This window comes from Panulirus ornatus, chromosome 25 (assembly GCF_036320965.1).
Source record: "Panulirus ornatus isolate Po-2019 chromosome 25, ASM3632096v1, whole genome shotgun sequence".
NCBI lineage: Eukaryota > Metazoa > Arthropoda > Malacostraca > Decapoda > Palinuridae > Panulirus > Panulirus ornatus.
Window position 1 is genome coordinate 8336659 of NC_092248.1, and position 20439 is coordinate 8357097.

Below are 20439 nucleotides of genomic sequence, written 5' to 3' on the forward strand. Positions count from 1 at the left end.
TCAAAGGCCCAGTCCTCTGTTCTTAATGCTACCTCGCTAACGCGGGAAATGGCGAAGTTTAAAAGAAAAGAAACATATATATATATATATATATATATATATATATATATATATATATATATATATATATATATATATGTGTGTGTGTGTGTGTGTGTGTGTGTGTGTGTGCTCGCCAGTTCCCTCTTGAGCAAAGCATCGCCATGGTTATTAGTTTAGAATTCAGATTCTTCTTAAAACCTAATCGTACAAATAAACACAAGTCACTCTATACCGAATTCTCGTTAAGAGGGGATAATGGGCTTACCTACCATGAAAGCAATGATTATTATAGAAAGGTAAACTTGATATCTATGGTATTCAATGAAAGGTAAGGCGAACTACTAATTAGGATGACAACAGAAATGAGAATGGATTAAAGATATTTGCCATAGTTTCTTTGCCTTAAACCAAATCACCCTTTGCCCTAATTAATTAATGGTCTAATTGACTGGGTAATGATTCTGTTGCTATAAAAACAGCTAACTACTTTTCAATATTTTATGTTCACTTGCAACAACTTCATGATTAATTTTTTTTCTTTGATAATATTCTTGCAAGTTTTAAACTTCACAGCCATATGTAGTTACCTCCATTAGTGATAGTTATTTGTATGTCCCTGAAGAGAAGATTATGATCAAGTGCACCAAAAACAAATACATCCTTTTAATCATATGGGGTGATTTGTAGGTTACTAATAATTTACTGGCAAAATATGAAAGATGTAACCTAAGAGGCTTAGACAAGTTCATACTATAATAAATGTCCTGACAGTCAAACGTGTTAGGAATGGGTAGAGTAAGTAAAGGAGATATGAAAAGTTAACATTGCTTTGAGAAAAAAAAATTGTAAGGTCAAAGATGGTCACATCAAGCAATATAAACACAAGGTGAGAAATGCCTTGAGTTTTTTTTAAATAGGATGCCTTATCAAAATGTAAGGTCAAAAGAAAAGGGTTAGGGAATACTTTTTTCAGTTATCTTAAAGAAAGACTTTTTAAAAAGTACCAAGTTCAAGATAAATGGAGAATGCTTTACACAGACACCCTTACTTAAGGATATATATGAGACTGAAATTTAGGATTAACAAAGGAAACTCTTCCAAAACTTAAATAAAAATATTTATTGTCTATCACTTGCAAGGTACTAAAATACACTTATAATAGACATCAATATATTACCATATGTCATTCCACTTGTAGTGCTCATTCAATTGGTTCTATAAATATTGTGTGAATTTCAGTCTTTCTGTATGCAATTAAAACTTACTTCCATGCTTGTAAAAATACAAGCTTCTTTCAAAACATTCAAGCGAATGAGCTATTAAATACAAATCTTAGAAAACTATAGTCTCAAGTTTAGCCCATACAAAATAAGTTTTTTTGTAAAAAATTCATACATCACAAAATATGTGATGTTATTAGGTTTCATCAACCTGCTCTATAAAAAAAAAATGTGAGCACAATTATCCCAGTTGGTGGCATTGTCCAATGACTTAAGCAAATTATATAGCTAATTTTTTCTGTTATACATTTGAATGTTTTTCCTCAACCCATTACAATGGTTGGGTGGCATGGGGGGAAAATGTAACAGTAGTTAGAAGAAAGATCTTGTCTGTTCACAGTATTTTGACAACAAAGCTAACCTATTTTGCATTCAAGTGTATGCTACTCACAAATTTGTTTGAAAATCTTATGTGACTGGGGAGAGTATAGTTTAAACATAATTTATCTGTTGATCCATCATGTAAAAAGAACATAAATAAATAGTTGATATACATGCAAATCTTTTTCCATCAATGTTCGATAATGTTTAACATGGATAGTAGCTGATAGTAGAAATGGGGGTTACTGGTTGAAATTATGTCCAACTATTTTTGATTCCCCAGTCATATGGACCATGTGTCCATTTCCAGATATCACTTATCATCATATACAACATTCTGATATTCATTCATTTATCTATAACTGCCACATGACATCTTTCTTGAATGGGCCCTGATGTTACTCCAGAAACCCTTTTCTAGGAGCCACATGCAGCTTCAAGGCCACACAGCAGGGAAATGATGGACTCATTCTGAGTAAGAAGTTTTCCAACGAGACTATACTGTCTTTCATCAACAGACAACGATACAACCTCGCCGTAGGCGACTTTCCACTCACAGAGTAACCATATGCAGACAGAGTCTAGTAACTCTTAACATTCCAACGTAACAGCATTATAGTATGACCATTAACATGGTGTGACTGACTTAAACAACTTAATACAATTCACTTTCTGTAGAGTGAGTAATTGCCGCACATGGAACAAGAATCACTTTTGGGTGCTCTACGTGGACAAATTACCTGCTCTGTGAGAAGTAATGTATAAAAAGTCGAGACACTCAAGCATGACATTTGACTAGCCATAATATAGTGCTCTCATAAAAGAATTATAGTTCATCATTTTGATTTGCTTCTTTAAAATTTCATGTACAATATTTGCTAATATAAATAGTATTACCGTTATCATTATTTTATGTTGTCTGAAAAAGAAAGTGTGATGAGAAACTTATGATACTCAATCCTTATACTGAAATATTAAACATAAATTACTCATATGTATTCAAACAATTATCACAAGCAGCATGACCCTCTTGCACTCAAAATAAGTTGGCTTTTTCTATATAAATCTGAACTGATCATTTTGTTTTCAATAAACTTACATTAACTTATTTCAAACTAGAATTCCACTCTTTAGGCCAGTCAAAGATGGAAATATTGAACATCTATTTATTTATTTATTAAGTGTTATAGTTCTGCTCCATCAACAGTAAACCATAATGAGCTTCAATGAGAACTAGACTGGCAGAGATAAAAAATGATATAAATTTGAAAATATTTATTACTGGACAAACCATGTTCTGGTTGACAAGACTGTTTAAATGAGGTTTTTATGATCTTCAATAATCAATCATCTTGTAGTATTGCATTATGTATATTGATATTTACAGTTTCCTGACAAGTTATGATGGTATTATCCATTCTGTTATTAATGTTAAATAATTTATCTTTCAAGCACTTAACAATTAATAACTTTGTCAAGTAATCTGATATTTTCTCTTGGATCTCAGTTGGCTGTAATTTTTTCAGTGGTATAATCAGGCATAAAATAATTATAGTCCCAATTGGCTGTCTCAAAGAATCTTCAGGAAATCAACTATCTCTAATCAATTACCATCATTACAATTTATACAAGTATTTGTATATCTATTTACACTAGTTTAACTAAACTGATAAAATCATTAATTGTGACATACTGCAGACCAACAGATCAATCCTTTACAACTGTGAGCAGTAATGATGCCAGATGAACACTACTTAACAATTAAATGGGTTGTATTGATGCCAGATGAACAATGACTATAAGCTGAAATAACCCCATCATAAGAACAATAATTAGTTTATAAACTGTAGTAATGCCTGATGATGACTGATTAACTTAAGAATTACAATGATCCCAAATGAACACTGATTATGATGAAATATTGTAATACCACTCCACAATATGAAATAATGTGTTGAGTTTTGCATAATATCCTCATACAAATATTTACAAGTATCTCTTTCAAGTAATAAAAATAGGAGTTTGGAATATTTTTGAGTGCCTGCAATATTTTGTACTACCTTATTACTAAATTTATGTTACCAATAAAAGATACTGAAAGTATGAAAGATAATATAGACAGGGTGAAAATGAGCACCAACATTATATCAATATGACCAAAGAAACCTGTTAATCATATAAAATCTTGGTAACTGAATTTTTCTATGTTTTCAGTTTTGTATCATATGTTTAATTTCATACTACATTATAGCATATGATTTTGGGAAGCTGATAAAGCCTATGTATTTGAATGAATACATTAAGAATTGGCCTCCAATGTGTTAAATTCCAGTCTTCTCAGGTCTAAGCTGATACACATGTTTAAGAGCAAAATCTTAACTTCAGAAATATACTCTCCGACCAATTTTTGACTGAAAAATACGCGTTAAATCCCTTACTAAAATAAGGTGGCATTCTCCAAGCAAAATGGGTAAGATTCATTGCCAATTTTAATAATTCCTAGCTGATGGCAAGTTATAATGAACAACACCCTGCCAAAACTGCCTAATTCATAGACAACACGGTTCCTTATGAGTAAATGCAGAGTATTAATCTTACACTTTGGTGTATCAGATAATTTTTCATGTCAGTAAGAGCTTCTGCAGTGTTAAAAAAGTCTTAAAAACCGAGATATGGTGCTTCATGGCTTTCCTTGCTGATTTTTGTCAGTACTTTTACTGCAAAAATTCCAGTCAACTGAGTATGAATCTGGAATTCATTGTGACCCTAATTTTACTATGAGTACCATTCATATTGTCTGGCATTAATGTTGTCAACAACAGCTATTAACACAGCAGATGAAGTGGCAATTTCAATTCACATTAAGTACTTTCATATAATTTTCAGAATTACTGGCCTTGACTTTCAAGGTGAAGTTGAAGCTCTTCTTTGCATGTAAAAAAGTAAAAAAATACAGTTTACTAATCTGGTCCTGTAAAATCGTAATAGGAAGCTCAAACAGTACTAAATTTTTCAGTGGTTGTTAAATGCAGAAAGATTCTATATGCAATATGACACCTGAGAGAGAATGAGGCATAAACAAGACAGAAGATTCTCCTCTCCATCTCATAAACAGTATCACTGACAATAAATATCTGGATGAGACAGAAGAAAAGTCTTTTTGGCAACATTTACTAAAATGTATGGAAGCCTCAATTTATGTTTTTTTTTACTCTCGATACTCTGCTTTAGTGCCTAGGTCTTTATTTAGAAGACATACTCACAAAATATCAATACAGAACTCGTACATGCAACAAGTATTCTAAAATTTCAAGAGATAAATCGTTTGTTAAATATACAGATAATAATGAAAAAAATTTTCAAGAGAAAATATGGGTAGAATAACCAAGAAAAAAACATTAACACATACACATACTAATCATTCAATTATATATTCCAATGACCCCTTAACTGGGACCCCCTGCAACTTCAAAGCTGTGCTATAATCAACAGTTAGGAAAAGATGGAATACCTTGGAGTAAGAGGTTCCTTGACAAGAATGCACTCCCCCTTGTCCAGTGATGATGATATGACCTTGTTAAAAGCAACTTTCTTCTCACAGTGTGTGTGTGTGTGTGTGTGTGTGTGTGTGTGTGTGTGTGTGTGTGTGCTCTCTTTTCATAAATATGTATCAGTGGACCCCTTTCTACAACAGAGTCTTGGTGTTACCCATGAACTCTTTACAGGAACTCCTACAGTTCCAAGGATGTGGTATTTCCAGTAGCAGGGAAGTGATGGACTCCTTTGGAGTGAAAGTTCTTAAACAGGCCTGTATTTCTGACAATACAGCCTTACCAAAGTCGACTTTTCACTTGTGGTGTAACCCCATGCAGGCGGAGTCTAGTAAGACCCACACACACATATATATTTATTTATTTATTCATAACAATCATTATACTTAAGTGCTGTTTCCTGCGTCAGCAAGAAAATGCCAGGACAGAAGAAGAATGGCCCATCCACTCATACACACACACGCAGTCTCCTGCGTTAGCAAGGTAGCGCAAGGAAACAGACGAAAGAATGGCCCAACCCACCCACATACACATGTATATGCATACACGTACACACACGCACATATACATACCTATACATCTCAACGTATACATATATATACACACACAGACATATACATATATACACATGTACATAATTCATACTGTCTGCCCTTATTCATTCCCGTCGCCACCTCACTACACATGAAATGAAAACCCCCCTCCCCCCCGCATGTGCGCAAGGTAGCGCTAGGAAAAGGCAACAAAGGCCACATTCGTTCACACTCAGTCTATAGCTGTCATGTATAATGCATCGAAACCACAGCTCTATTTCCACATCCAGGCCCCACAAAACTTTCCATGATTTACCCCAGATGCTTCATATGCCCTGGTTCAATCCATTGACAGCACGTTGACTCCGGTATACCACATTGTTCCAATTCACTCTATTCCTTGCACGTCTTTCACCCTCCTGCATGTTCAGGCCCCAATCACTCAAAATCCTTTTCACTTCATCTTTCCACCTCCAATTTGGTCTCCCACTTCTCCTCATTCCCTCCACCTCTGACACATATATCCTCTTTGTCAACCTTTCCTTCACTCATTCTCTCCATATGTACAAACCATTTCAGTAAAACCTCTTCAGCTCTCTCAACTACCCTTTTTTATCACCACACATCTCTCTAACCCTTTCATTACTTACTCGATCAAACCATCTTACACCACATACTGTCCTCAAGCATTTAATTTCTAATACATCTACCCTCCTCCACATAGCCTTATCTATAGCCCATGCCTTGCATCCACATAATATTGTTGGGACTACTATTTCTTCAAACATACCAATTTTTGCCTTTCCAGATACCATTCTCGCTTTCCACACACTCTTCAGTGCTCCCAAAACCTTTGCCTCCTCCCACATCCAGTGACTTGCTTCTGTTTCCATGGTTCCATTTGCAGGTAATTAAAACACTGAAGTTCCTCTCATTTCTCTCCATTCACACTTACACCCGAACTAACCTGTTCCTCAACCCTGGTAAACCCAATAACCTAGCTTTTATTCATGTTCACCCTCAACTTTCTCCTTTCACACATTCTTCCAAACTCAGTCACCACCTTCTACAATCTCTCACTTAAATCTGCCACCAGTGCTATATCATCAGTAATCAACAACCGACTCACTTTCCAGGCCCTCTCATCCCCCTTATACAGGATACTTGCCCCTTCTCCAAGACTCTTACAAATACCTACCTCACCACTCCATCCAAGTACTTCTTTTCTTTCTTTCATACTCATCTGCCATTTCCTGCATTAGTGAGGTAGTGTTAGGAACAGAAGGAAGGCTGCATTTGTTCACATCCATCCTCTATCTGTCTCGTACAATGCATCAAAACCAAAGACCCCTTCCTTAATCAGGCCCTACAGACCTTTCCATGGTATACATATATAAATATATATCTATTTTCTCCTCACAGTCTGAACAGAATTTATGATGAGTGCATCTTCACAACAGTTTCAATCACACTTCTTGAAGTGTTATGCAAAAACAGAAATAATTTACAATAAAGTTAAGTTCAAAGAAATCTTATACTGAGGCTTTCACACAATACCACCATTTTTTTTCATACAACCTATCATATTTATACAGTAAATAATCCAACGACTTAACAATTGCACTTTTTGAATGACTATCACAAGGCAAATACTTCCAGTTATATTCCATGTAGCCTACATCACTAAATGCCATGCGTTTAGCTGATACTGGAGTTGAACTTTAAACTTTTTCACATATTTCTCCATCACTTACAAATTTTTCACGCATCACCAAAAAATAATCAAATCAGCCTTGTTTCACATTCTAATTATCAATTATGTCTACAGCCAAAATATCAGTTTCAGAAACAAACATTCTTGTGTCATAAAACTATCATAACAAACAACTTACACTGTTTCCACAAGGCATCCCACTGATAATGAGCTAAGTAAAACGATTCAGGAAATCTGGATGAAACAAAACCAATTCTGCATGCTATAGCAAGTTGTAATAGCAAGAATAAGGAAATGTTAGCTTGATTTTATATTTCTAAAGTTGTATACCATACCCCATATTCAAAGTGGGGTGGTTATCTAGCTTCCTTGGAAGAATGCTCCTTTATGTTCCAAAGAGCCTTCCAAAAAGCTAGAACTTAAGTGCACTATAAGCCTGCTGAGTGAGATAAGGTTCTTCCTGGGTATTAGGATAATGGATAATACAGTGATCAGCAACATGAATATGATAGTGAGCAACAGCAGCAGTTTCTCTCAAAATTCAAATGTGCATTTATGTCTTTAAGTCTGATAAGGATGGTAGCAACACTATTATCCCATATTCTTAGTTTGCATGTTTACATGTGACTGAAAATGGAAATGTTTCCACAAATACTTTGGATTCCCACAAATCTATTAAAGAGGGTAATACTAAAAGGAAATTAAGAGAGAGTAACAAAAGATATTTGATGCATGAGAAAGCAGAAAAAATATTTCAGCTGAATATACACCTGTAAACAAAAAAGTAGCGATTAATGGGAACTTGAAGCTTCAGTGAAAAATCCAAAGGCCAAAGAGGATGAATGTGGTAAGATTTATGGTATTTAATCCAGCTAGGACAGGTTTTAAATTAACTATCCTAGTGGAGGGTAGGAAACACTGAATGTCAGTAAAGTAACAGTGAATTTAAAAGAATTCTGTCATAAGTGGAACCTAAGACAGAACAAAAAAAATTGTAACATACTAAAACTTTTAAACTTTGTAAATACAAAGCATATGGGATTACAAAATATGCATTGCCATTAATAGGCGCTGGTTAGACTGTACATAGACACCCTAATGAAAGAATACTTTGTATAAGAACTATCATATCACCATCTAGATGATGGTCTTACCTGACGGATAACTGAACCTAGCAGAAAACATCTGCCCAGCTCACAACTGACTGATGCAGTCAAAAAATTTAGTTGCCTATGATCTGTCTGTATCAGATTATATTCAATGCAATAGTGAGATGTGCGCTGATAGCTATACACACAGGTACCATTGTAAACCATCACAAAGAATCAACTTATAACAGCTCTCCATCACCACATAATACAGACAACACAAAAATCCCAACTATGTATTGCAAGTCTAAGATACTGTGGTCCACAAGTATTGTAGTATCAGACTTCATAGCAACAGTTAGCAACTTTTTATAAAATTATCTATGATGATATATCCTACATCTGACACTTTACTAAGAATCACTTTGTATGGCACATCAACAATAGCAATATAAACTACTCGAACAGATATACCAACTCCTATACTTCAATATGGCCAGGGCAAATAACTTCTGAGATAAAATACTAAGTTTGATTTAGTACTGGACTTTTAAATAATCAATTAAAACTTTTCAAAATTTCTAAAAAACAATATAGAGATTTTACCAATATCATAAAATCCTGGTATGCTTTTCTTCAACTACATAGCACTCTTTACTCATTGTTATTCACAAAATACTTAAACCAATCTATACATAGAAAAAATCATGAGCAAGGACTTGTACATCAATAAATGTATTTTAATAGTTTTCTGGTTATATTCATGTAAAAAGAAATCATACTTCTATCCCTGTTAATAATGCATCTGTGGATTGCAGGATGCAACTTAATAACACATCCATTTCATTCTCACAAAGAAAATAAACTTAAAGTAAACACTCATTCACTCTAGGTCAGAAGGCAAGCTGTTTCATCTGACGTTCTCTTCATGTGCACCGACAGTCCCCTGTGAAGAAAATAAAAAAATCTGACTAATTGTGAGACTTTTCTGAACTCCCTCAAGAGCTGTAAAATGGGAAAAGCTGTTACATTTTCTAAAGTGCTGACAGTACTTTGCAAAGAACAAAGGTTCTAAGTCTGTGAAACAGTTTTCTGAAACATCATGTGACCCAAGGGCTATGGCATTTATCTAAGTCTAGTTGCACTGTATTAGGTGGAAAATGCAAATCTTAATACTTTACTTGGATGTTATTAATTAGTAGTGCCCTAGCACAGTCCACTGATAGCATATCACTTCCTATATACCTCATCACTCAAATTCACTCTCTCCCATGCACACCTTTTACCCTCCAGCATGTGCAGACCCCAACCATTAAAACACCTTTTCACTTTATCTTTCCATCACTAATCTGGTCTCCGCATTCTCCTTGTCCCCTCCACTACTGACACACATATCCTCTTTCATAACCTTTCCTTACTCTGTTGGGGTGTGGTTGTGGATATGAAGCTGTGGTTTCTGTGCACTACACATGAGAGCTAAAGAATGGATGTGTGTAGATGCAACCTTTCTTTGTCAACCCACCACTAACTTGTTTCTCACCTACCCACCTCCTACATTTCTGCATGCCACACACTTTTCTCACACATGCCAACACTGCTTTCCTTAATACTTCCCATTCCTCACCCACTCTCCATAATTCGTTTACTCTCACCTTTTGCAATTCTACATCCAATCTCTCCCACTATTTCTTCACAAAGTCTCTTTTCTAAGCTTAGTTACTGTTACCACCCTTTTTGTCTCATACTATTTTCTCTTTTCCAAAAATCTCTTCACATCTTCACCTTTGCCTCTACCTGGTAATGATCAGTTCCCATTAGCTGGCCCTCCAACACATTCATATCCAAGAGTCTCTCTTTTGCAAGCTTATCAATTAGTAGTTATGAATAATGTCTTCCCACCAGCTTTCCTAATAATCTAAGCATTCTTTTGTATGTCCCTCTTTTAAAGTCAAGTATTCCCAATCACCAATCCTTCTTCAGCACACTATTCCCTATGTATACCCTATGTCCCACAATCATACCCTCCAAGTGCTACATAACTCACTTTTGCATGTACACCACCCATCTCTAATACTTGACCTCTTGCATAAAAATTGCTGACACAATCACTCAGCTGCTTCCAAAGCACTTGTCACTCATTATCTTTCTTCTCATGGCCAGGTGCATAAGCACTAATAATCACCTATCTCTCACAAACTATTTACATTTTTACCCACATCAGACTGGAGTTCATCTTCAATTTTTTTCACACATTTCCAGAACTCTGGCTTCATTCCTATAACTCTTCCTTAGCTTGTGCCCTCCCATCAATCCCTGACTTTAAATAAAACCACTCTTCCCATTTACCCTTTAGTTTTGTTTCACTCAATGCCAGAACAAACTAGTCCCTTCCCTAAAACTTACTACCTATCACACATCCCAGCCTGAGCCTTTGAGAAGAAAGAGCACTCCTTGCCAAGCTCCATCTTTAAGATATTGAAATGCAAAAAGAGAGAGGTTTCAGCCCCTTGCCCCTGCACCCCTTAGTTGCCTTCTATGAAATGCAGGGAGTATAAAGGCAATCAAGATGGTGACTGAGTTTGGAAAAGTGCATGAAAGGAGAAAGTTGAGAGTAAATGTGATAAGAGCAAAGGTTATTAGGTTAAGTAGGGATGAGGGACAAGTTAATTGGGATGTAAGTTTGAATAGAAAAACCTGGAGGAAGTGAAGTGTTTTAGATACCTGGGAGTGAACTTAGCAGCTGATGGAACCATGGAAGCAGAGGTGAGTCGCAGGGTGGAGGAGGGGCAGAAGGTTCTGGGAGCAATGAAGAATGTGTGGAAGGAGAGAATATTACCTCAGGGAGCAAAAATGGGTATGTTTGAAGGAATAGTAGTTCAACAAAATTATGTGGTTACAAGCCATGGGTTATAGATTGGGTTCTACGGATGAGAATGGATGTGCTGGAAATAAAAAGTTTTAAAGACAGCATGTGGTGTGAGGTGGTTTGATCGAGTAAGTAATAGAAGGGTAAGAAACGTGTGGAAATAAAAAGAATGTGGTCGAGAGAGCAGAAGAGGGTGTGTTAAAATGGTTTGGACGTATGGAGAGAATGTGCGAGGGAAGAGTGACAAAGAGGTTACATGTGACAGAGGTGGAGGGAACACGGAAAAGCAGGAGGCCAAACTGGAGGTGGAATGACAAAGTATAATAATAATAATACTGAAAAAAAAAATTTATTGACAAAGAGGATATATGTGTCAGAGGTGGAGGGAACGAGGAGAAATGGGAGACCAAATTGGAGGTGGAAAGATGGAGTGAAAAAGATTTTGAGTGATCAGGGCCTGAACATGCAGGAGGGTGAAAGGAGGGCAAGGAATAGAGTGAATTGGATCGATGTGGTATACTGGGGTTGACGTGCTGTCAGTGGATTGAATCAGGGCATGTGAAGCGTCTGGGGTAAACCATGGAAAGCTGTGTAGGTATGTATATTTGCGTGTGTGGATGTATGTATATACATGTGTATGGGGGTGGGTTGGGCCATTCTTTCGTCTGTTTCCTTGCGCTACCTCGCAAACGCGGGAGACAGCGGCAAAAAAAAAAAAAAAAAAAAAAAAATATATATATATATATATATATATATATATATATATATATATATATATATATATATATATATATATCCCTGGGGATAGGGGATTAAGAATACTTCCCACGTATTCCCTGCGTGTCGTAGAAGGCGACTAAAAGGGGAGGGAGCGGGGGGCTGGAAATCCTCCCCTCTCGTTTTTTTTTTTAATTTTCCAAAAGAAGGAACAGAGGGGGCCAGGTGAGGATATTCCAAAAAAGGCCCAGTCCTCTGTTCTTAACGCTACCTCGCCAACGCGGGAAATGGCAAATAGTTTAAAAGAAAAAGAAAGAAATATATATATATATATATATATATATATATATATTATCCCTGGGGATAAGGGAGAAAGAATACTTCCCACGTATTCCCTGCGTGTCGTAGAAGGTGACTAAAAGGGGAGCGAGCGGGGCGTTGGAAATCCTCCCCTCTTGTTTTTTTTTTAATTTTCCAAAAGAAGGAACAGAGAAGGGGGCCAGGTGAGGATATTCCCTCAGAGGCCCAGTCCTCTGTTCTTAACGCTACCTTGCTAATGCGGGAAATGGTGAATAGTTTGAAAGAAAAAGAGTTTGGTAAAGTGTGTGAAAGAAGAAAGTTAAGAGTAAATGTGAATAAGAGCAAGGTTATTAGGTACAGTAGGGTTGAGGGTCAAGTCAATTGGGAGGTAAGTTTGAATGGAGAAAAACTGGAGGAAGTAAAGTGTTTTAGATATCTGGGAGTGGATCTGGCAGCGGATGAAACCATGGAAGCAGAAGTGGATCATAGGGTGGGGGAGGGGGCGAAAATCCTGGGAGCCTTGAAGAATGTGTGGAAGTAGAGAACATTATCTCGGAAAGCAAAAATGGGTATGTTTGAAGGAATAGTGGTTCCAACAATGTTGTATGGTTGCGAGGCGTGGGCTATGGATAGAGTTGTGCGCAGGAGGATGGATGTGCTGGAAATGAGATGTTTGAGGACAATGTGTGGTGTGAGGTGGTTTGATCGAGTAAGTAACGTAAGGGTAAGAGAGATGTGTGGAAATAAAAAGAGCGTGGTTGAGAGAGCAGAAGAGCGTGTTTTGAAATGGTGTGGGCACATGGAGAGAATGAGTGAGGAAAGATTGACCAAGAGGATATATGTGTCGGAGGTGGAGGGAACGGGGAGAAATGGGAGACCAAATTGGAGGTGGAAAGATGGAGTGAAAAAGATTTTGTGTGATCGGGGCCTGAACATGCAGGAGGGTGAAAGGAGGGCAAGGAATATACATATATATATATATATATACATTTCTTTTTTATTATTATACTTTGATGCTGTCTCCCACGTTAGCGAGGTAGCACAAAGAAACAGAATAATTTCCACATATTCTCTGTGTTTTGTAGAAGGAAACTATAAGGGGTGGGAGCAGGGGGAAAAAGCCTAATTCCCTGGGATAGACTCACAACCCTGCTAATCAAATACATTAATCCACAGACACACAATTTGTTCATTTGTCATAGTTCCTGTCATTTAATTGCAAAAGAACTTTTTAAATCTAAAGCTATCTACGAGGGGGTTACTTCCCAATGCCAATATTCAAACAACATGGACTATTACCTAAAAGGCAGATGTACCACACATATTTCTGATCTGTTCATAGGTTAACCAAAATGTGAGTGACCATGGTCCCATACGTAGCCAGCATGGGACAAATCCTTTATAAAGTGCCCAGAAACCCTCATTGCGGACAGTCTTCATTAAGCAGTCCAAAGAATTTCTATACAGCAAACCTCTGTAAATATTTGTAAATGCATGTTAATAAATACAGTTAAATTTCAATCTTTACATGGTTTTAGAGTACAGATTTCTGCAAAACAGTTAAATAAAATCAATGTTATGATCATTACGACATCAAATTCTGAAGGTTTAATTTTAGAGAGATAAGCAAAGGAATGGCAAACTTGACTTCATTCTGTAGAAAAGTACATCTGAACCAATGTTTATACTACATATATATGATAATAGTTAAAGCACATATAAAAGCATTTCAATTCAAAATGAAATAGCTGCAGTATATTATTATCATCTAAGAAATAAACTATACACAAAGAGATGCTTAGGCCTCTTCCATATCATTTCACTGAAATGTACAACGTAGTTTCTCATCAAGAATTGAGAGGCTGATAAGGGCTGAAATCTTTACTTGCTCAAAAACTACAAAAATGATTGCCCTTAACAACATTTCAACTAAGTTTATTCATTTACAAGCAAATGACAACATGCATAAACATGTTATCATAAAAAAGTTATGTCTGATAGCCAACATGCTAAGGTCTCCAAATAACATTACATACAACACAGTCACTTTAGGGCTTTTGCATAATGATATACAAGTTTATGTCAGTATAACTTAACTATACAAGGTAGCCAACTCTTGGAACCAAACTTTTCACATCTGGGACACTAATACAAATGTGAAAGCTATGGCACTTCAAAATTTCTCCTAATTTTTCAAACAATCAAGCTAATATAGTGATAACTGTGTACATTTACATAATGTGCTTGAGAAAATGATATATGGAAACCTTAGCATAGAAGAACTTCTAGTTAAGAGTGGTATATGAATCATCACTGCATGCACAACAGTCAAATGCAAGCATAAAAGCTATAAAACCACACGGAATGCAAAGCAACACTACAAATACAATCGTACCAATGTGCTTAATAAACTTACCTTTAGTGTTAAAACAAGTGTTAAAACAATGTTTCAAGAACCAACTGTCCTGCCAACTTAACTTTAATCTATAATCATTCTCACAGAATTAAAACTTCCTGAAGATTTCTGTGAATGCAGAGTTGTTCAATTAAATGTCACCTAAGTTACCTGTCTCTTAGTGTAGTGTCCAATTAGCATTCCCTAAAATCATGTAGCTGTTCTGTATAATGTACTAAACAAGGGGTCTAGTTCAAGTCCTCCAACATGAGGTGCAAGATTCAGAGGGCTTCATTTAGTTGTAACTTACATTAAGGGTCCCATTATACAATAGCCAAACTTGTCAGCTGGACTATTTCATACTATCTGGTAAAAATAAGAATTGGCATCATCTTACAAATGTGTTCTTCAAAGGATGAACAACCATTATTTCTACCACAGGCAGTCCCACGAAATCTGATAGTGCACTTGCACAGCAGGGGTTAAATCCCATCCATGAGAATACCTACCTTCAGCCATCATAAAACAGGCACAGTGGTTAGCATTACTGAAAATCAATCACATATGGGCCAATCAAGTTTGAATCTAGGATGAGGTAGTGGGATCACAGTCAACCCAGGTTTTATATCACCCTCAGAGCTGAAATGGCTGGATAAGGCTTTGATATACCTAACCATTCTGCTTTCAAAGCCCTTCCTTCTCCTAAATGACCCCTGCAGCTCTCAGAAAGCCACACACATGAACTAGTTGGGATCACAAGTCGTAATGTTTCGTGATGTTGTGTGTGTCCCTACGGGGAGGGTGAGGGGCAACTGAGCAGCGTGTGTTCACGATCTTCACTGAGAATGATGCATCATTGTAGCCAAGATAGTATAAACAATCTACTCAGCCTTCCCTTCTATCTAAGATTCTAACACTGAGCTCACAGAGATCTACTTTTTTCACCTATAAGTTGGAGGCAAAATGGTGTTAGGGAAAGGAGGTCATGTGTAATGAACCCAGTAGATCTCTGTGAGACAGTGCGATGGAACCATGGAAGCAGATGTGAGTAACAGGGTGGGGGAAGGGGCGAAGGTTCTGGAAGCGTTGAAGAATGTGTGGGAGGCGAGAACATTATCTTGGATGGCAAAAATGGGTATGTTTGAAAGAACAGAGGTTCCAACAATGTTATACGGTTGCAAGGCATGGGCTATAGATAGGGTTGTGCGGAGGAGGGTGGATGCGTTGGAAATGAAATGTTTGAGGACATGTGGTGTGAGGTGGTTTGATCGAGTAAGTAATGAAAGGGTAAAAGAGATGTGTGGTAATAAAAAGTGTGGATGAGAGAGCAGAAGAGGGTGTATTGAAATGGTTTGGTCACATGGAGAGAATGAGTGAGGAAAGATTGACAAAGAGGATATATGTGTCAAAGGTGGAGGGAAAGAGAAGCGGGAGACCAAACTGGAGGTGGAAGGATGGAGTGAAAAAGATTTTGAGCGATTGGGGCCTGAACATACAGGAGGGTGAAAGGCATGCAAAGAATAGAATGAATTGGAACGATGTGATATACTGGAGTTGACATATTGTCAATGGATTGAACCAGGGCATGTGAAGCATCTGGGGTAAACCATGGAAAGGTCTGTGGAGCCTGGATGTGGAAAGGGAGCTGTGGTTTCGGTGCATTACAAATGACAGCTAGAGACTGAGTGTGAATGAATGTGGCCTTTTTTGTCTGTTCCTGGCACTGCCTCACTAGAGGGGGGGAATGCTATTTGATGTGTGGTGGAGTGGGGATGGGAATGGATGAAGGCAGCAAGTATGGCTATGTAAATGTGTATATATGTATATGTCTGTGTATGTATATGATGAAAAGTATATGTATGTATATGGGCGTGTGTGGGCGTTTATGTATATACATGTGTATGTGTGTGGGTTGGGCCATTCCTAGTCTGTTTCCTTGCACTACCTCGCTAATGCGGGAGACAGCGGTTAAGCATAATAAAAAACATATCTATGAAGGCAAGCAAGTATGAATATGTACATGTGTATATATGTGTATGTTGATTTGTATATGAATGTATGTGTGCGTTAATGGGTGTTTATGTATATACATGCGTATATGAGTAGATGGGAAATTCTTCATCTGTTTCCTGGTGCTACCTCGCTAATGCGGGAAACTGCAATTATGTATAATAAACAAATAAATAAATGTCTGTGTATATATATATTGATAAAGGGTGACAAAGAGATCTATATGTCAGAAGCGGAGGGGAAGAGAAGGGGAGACCAAATTGGAGATGAAAGAATGGAAAGAGAAAGATTTTGAGATTGGGGCTTGAATATACAGATGGGTGAAAGGTGTGCCTGAGACAGAGCGAATTGGAATTGGAAACTATTCTTAGTCCACTGGCGTCAGATATATGTTGTGCCTAAACTTAAAATGACCCCCTTTCTCTTCAAAAAGTTAAAGACAAAACAGAACAGACACATTAGAATAAGAAAAGGCATGGATATAGATAAGGAAATATCAAGCAAGCCATTCATATCCTACATAAGGCCAAAACTAGTAGATGCTTCTCAGGTTTGGTAACCACACCTAAAGAAGCACAAAGATCTAATAAAGATAAAAAGTTCTAGAGGAGGTAATAAAGTTGGTACCAGAATTAAGAAAGCTAAGTTACAAGGTAAGGCTCGAAGCTTTAAAGTTACCCACCTTGGTAGAGAGAAAAGTGAGGGATTACCTGATCATAGCCTTTAAATTTACAAATGTGGACAGTGAACAGTTCTTTGAGAGATGTGGGGATAGAACAACCTGAGGACATAACATGAAATTACGTAAGAGGCCTTGTGAAAAAGGATGTGAAAAATACTTTCATAGTATAAGAGTGGTGGATGAATGGAACAGAAGGACTGTGAAAATTGTTACGGGAGACAGCATACATAAATCCAAAAGGCTGTATGACAGATGAGGATGTTCAAGAGATGAGGCCCCTCAAGTGTAAAACACCCTCCCCAGACAGTAAAAGTAGGTAATTCAAAAAGATAAATAGGTAATTAGGAGAGTGAAATACCATGTTGCAAGGAAGCAGTCATTTCTGTGTTGTTAAGAATTGATTTTGAAGCAATTACCGAGGTGTCTGAAATACTTGGCCACCTGGGTTGTACTGTCCATGCCAAAAAGGTCTTCTGATAAACATCCCGATATAACAAATCAGATGAATAATGACAAAAACTTAATAACATGAGCAACAGTACTTGTAAATAAGCTACAGCCTTGTCTGCTGAGAGACACAGTGAACTTGTCTGGGAGTACAAAATGTCCCTAAGCGAACTTGTGATCTGAAACAAACTAATATTTTCCTACATCATTACGAAACCTGCTTTCTAGAAACTATCTCTGATCAATTTAGCTAGTCAATCTTCTTCTGATTCCAATATAGCAAAGTTGTTTATATACATGGAGTGAAATCAACATGATAAGGTTCTGTGTTTTAGAGCTCAACTTGAGGCATCACTCTAAAAGTCAAGTTTCCATGCATAAATACATGTCCAGGTAGTTAAGAAAAATGTATGTCATGGGACAAATTGCCATGTACCTGTCAGTGGTCATTTGAACTTTCATTGTTAAATTTGTTAACTACAATTAAAGATCTAAGATCAATCTAAAAAAAAAAAGCTTTCCTAACCATCATGACAAAGTTAAGTTGCCACCATACTTTTGCATGTAAAAATGGTGTTATTTCCAAGAGATAAAGTAATTATGGTATGTGTCATCAAAAACCCTTGATAAAAGACAAAGATATGATATCAATCTAACATCTCTGAAGGCCAGAAGTGCAAGGGAAGACACCACAAGCTGATGCCGAGCAACAGTTAACAAGTCTGAGCAGCACCAGGGAGCAAATATAATAAATGAGTGACAGGTTGCTTGCCACCTCCTCACCCCTGTAATGTGACATCACAGGCCCAAGCATATTACTGTATGGTCAATGGATCCTGTGAATGAGCATCTGCTGCCCTCATATGTTTTTGGATGGTCAAAGTGTCTGCATCCTCATGGACACATTTTTTGGGAGGTAAAATGATATTTGACTCCACTAAGTACAAGCTCTCTCAGATGCTTGAGACATTTGTCCATAGGTGAAAAAAGTAATTTCCATGCCTTTAAATATATACATGTTTAGATTCTATTACCTAAGCAATGTTCCATTACAATGGGAAGATGTTAAGATCTCAGGTCAAATCATTTGATGTTATTGAAAAACTCATTTCCTGATGCGTTTCTCAAAGAGGAGTGGCATGCTTCCATGTATCAACCTCTTTAGTTCAATAACATGTGCAGGCATAAGGCAAAAGATGAAAATGATGCAATTCTTACTGTACTGTGGCATCTGAATGTACCCAAGGACAGAAAATGCATCTCAGAGTTTGGGAGCATTGTCTTTCAAAAAATAAAATTATTTATCATGTAATTCTGTTTTTCTTTATGTATGAGATATTAGTGAAGTATGAGCAACAAAAAAAATAAGTTTTGGCTAACTAACTTATAAACAAGGCCTAGCAGGGAAGGTTCTCTGTTCAATTATAAAACTACTATATCATGCTGGTCTTTCTTAACAGTTTCAATCACCACCAAAATCTACAAGGTCATTCAAGATGAGCTCTGAGAACTAATGGTAATCTTTGCTAAATCACCTATCTACCTTTCTATTTATAAATTCATCTATCTATTCTAAATATCTGCTTATATTTTTCTACCTTAAAACAAAAATAATCAACTGGCTTTTTCTACTGATCCTTTTCTTACAAACTGATAATGTTATGTAGGAGTTACATGGAAAAAGATAGCAGTAAAGAAGAGTTCCAACAAAAACTACCATATTCAGGTGTATGTAGAATGAGATCACATCAGGAAAATACCTATAATCATGGTATACATACATAGATAAGGAGAAACATCATTCCCACACCAATATAGAGGAAAGTAAATACTTTTTGGGTATTTTCTGTAATGACATATGATACAGAAATATTCTAATATGGATGTTATTTCATACCAATACTACAGGCTTAAGGGTTAAAGTCACCACAATTCTCAGGTCACCACATTATATGAGCAAAACCTTTCTTGTTTTTAGCAGTATGTAGATTCAATTATGAATATCATTTGTCAGGATATCTGCAGATAAAGTAATACAACATTAACTATTAAGAAGCTGGGTCTATACCAAACTGAGTCATCCTTTGTTAACCTTATCCAAATCTCCAACAGATCCTGGTTCCCATGAGTTCTACATTACCCTTGTACCAAGACAACCCTTCTATTTACCTATTTGTAGGGGAAAAACAAGTTTCCCAAGCTAGATAATACACTAAAGATATTTTTGATGTTTTTGAAAATCACTTCAGCAATTACTAATACTGTTAGACATGGAGCATCAGGTTTCATAACCAAGAGCTTAAATTCATTTCACTGCATACTACATGTCCATACAATACTACCGGTGTATAGTAAACAATGGAATAACACGATTTTAGGTTCCAATGCTTGTAAATGTTATCATTAATTTGGCTTTGAGTAAGTGACGAGAACCAAGGTAATGCTCGACAAGATTTTCACTAAAAAAAATCTAATCGTTAGGAATCCCCAAAT

The 20439-nt window shown here is 36.6% G+C and overlaps 1 protein-coding gene across 12 annotated transcripts in view; it reads right to left on the reverse strand.

Annotated features, from left to right (window-relative positions):
* Positions 1–1146: 1146 nt before the first annotated feature.
* Ucp4A (Uncoupling protein 4A) overlaps positions 1147–20439 on the reverse strand; it is a 90430-nt gene continuing 71137 nt past the window's right edge. For all 12 annotated transcript variants that reach the window (XM_071677470.1, XM_071677473.1, XM_071677465.1 and 9 more), the window contains 2 exons: positions 13712–13886; positions 1147–9475 (listed from right to left, as the gene is read on the reverse strand). In XM_071677470.1, coding sequence (XP_071533571.1) covers positions 13712–13886 — 175 coding nt within the window. In that variant the 3' untranslated portion in view covers positions 1147–9475. The remainder of the gene's footprint in view (positions 9476–13711; positions 13887–20439) is intronic.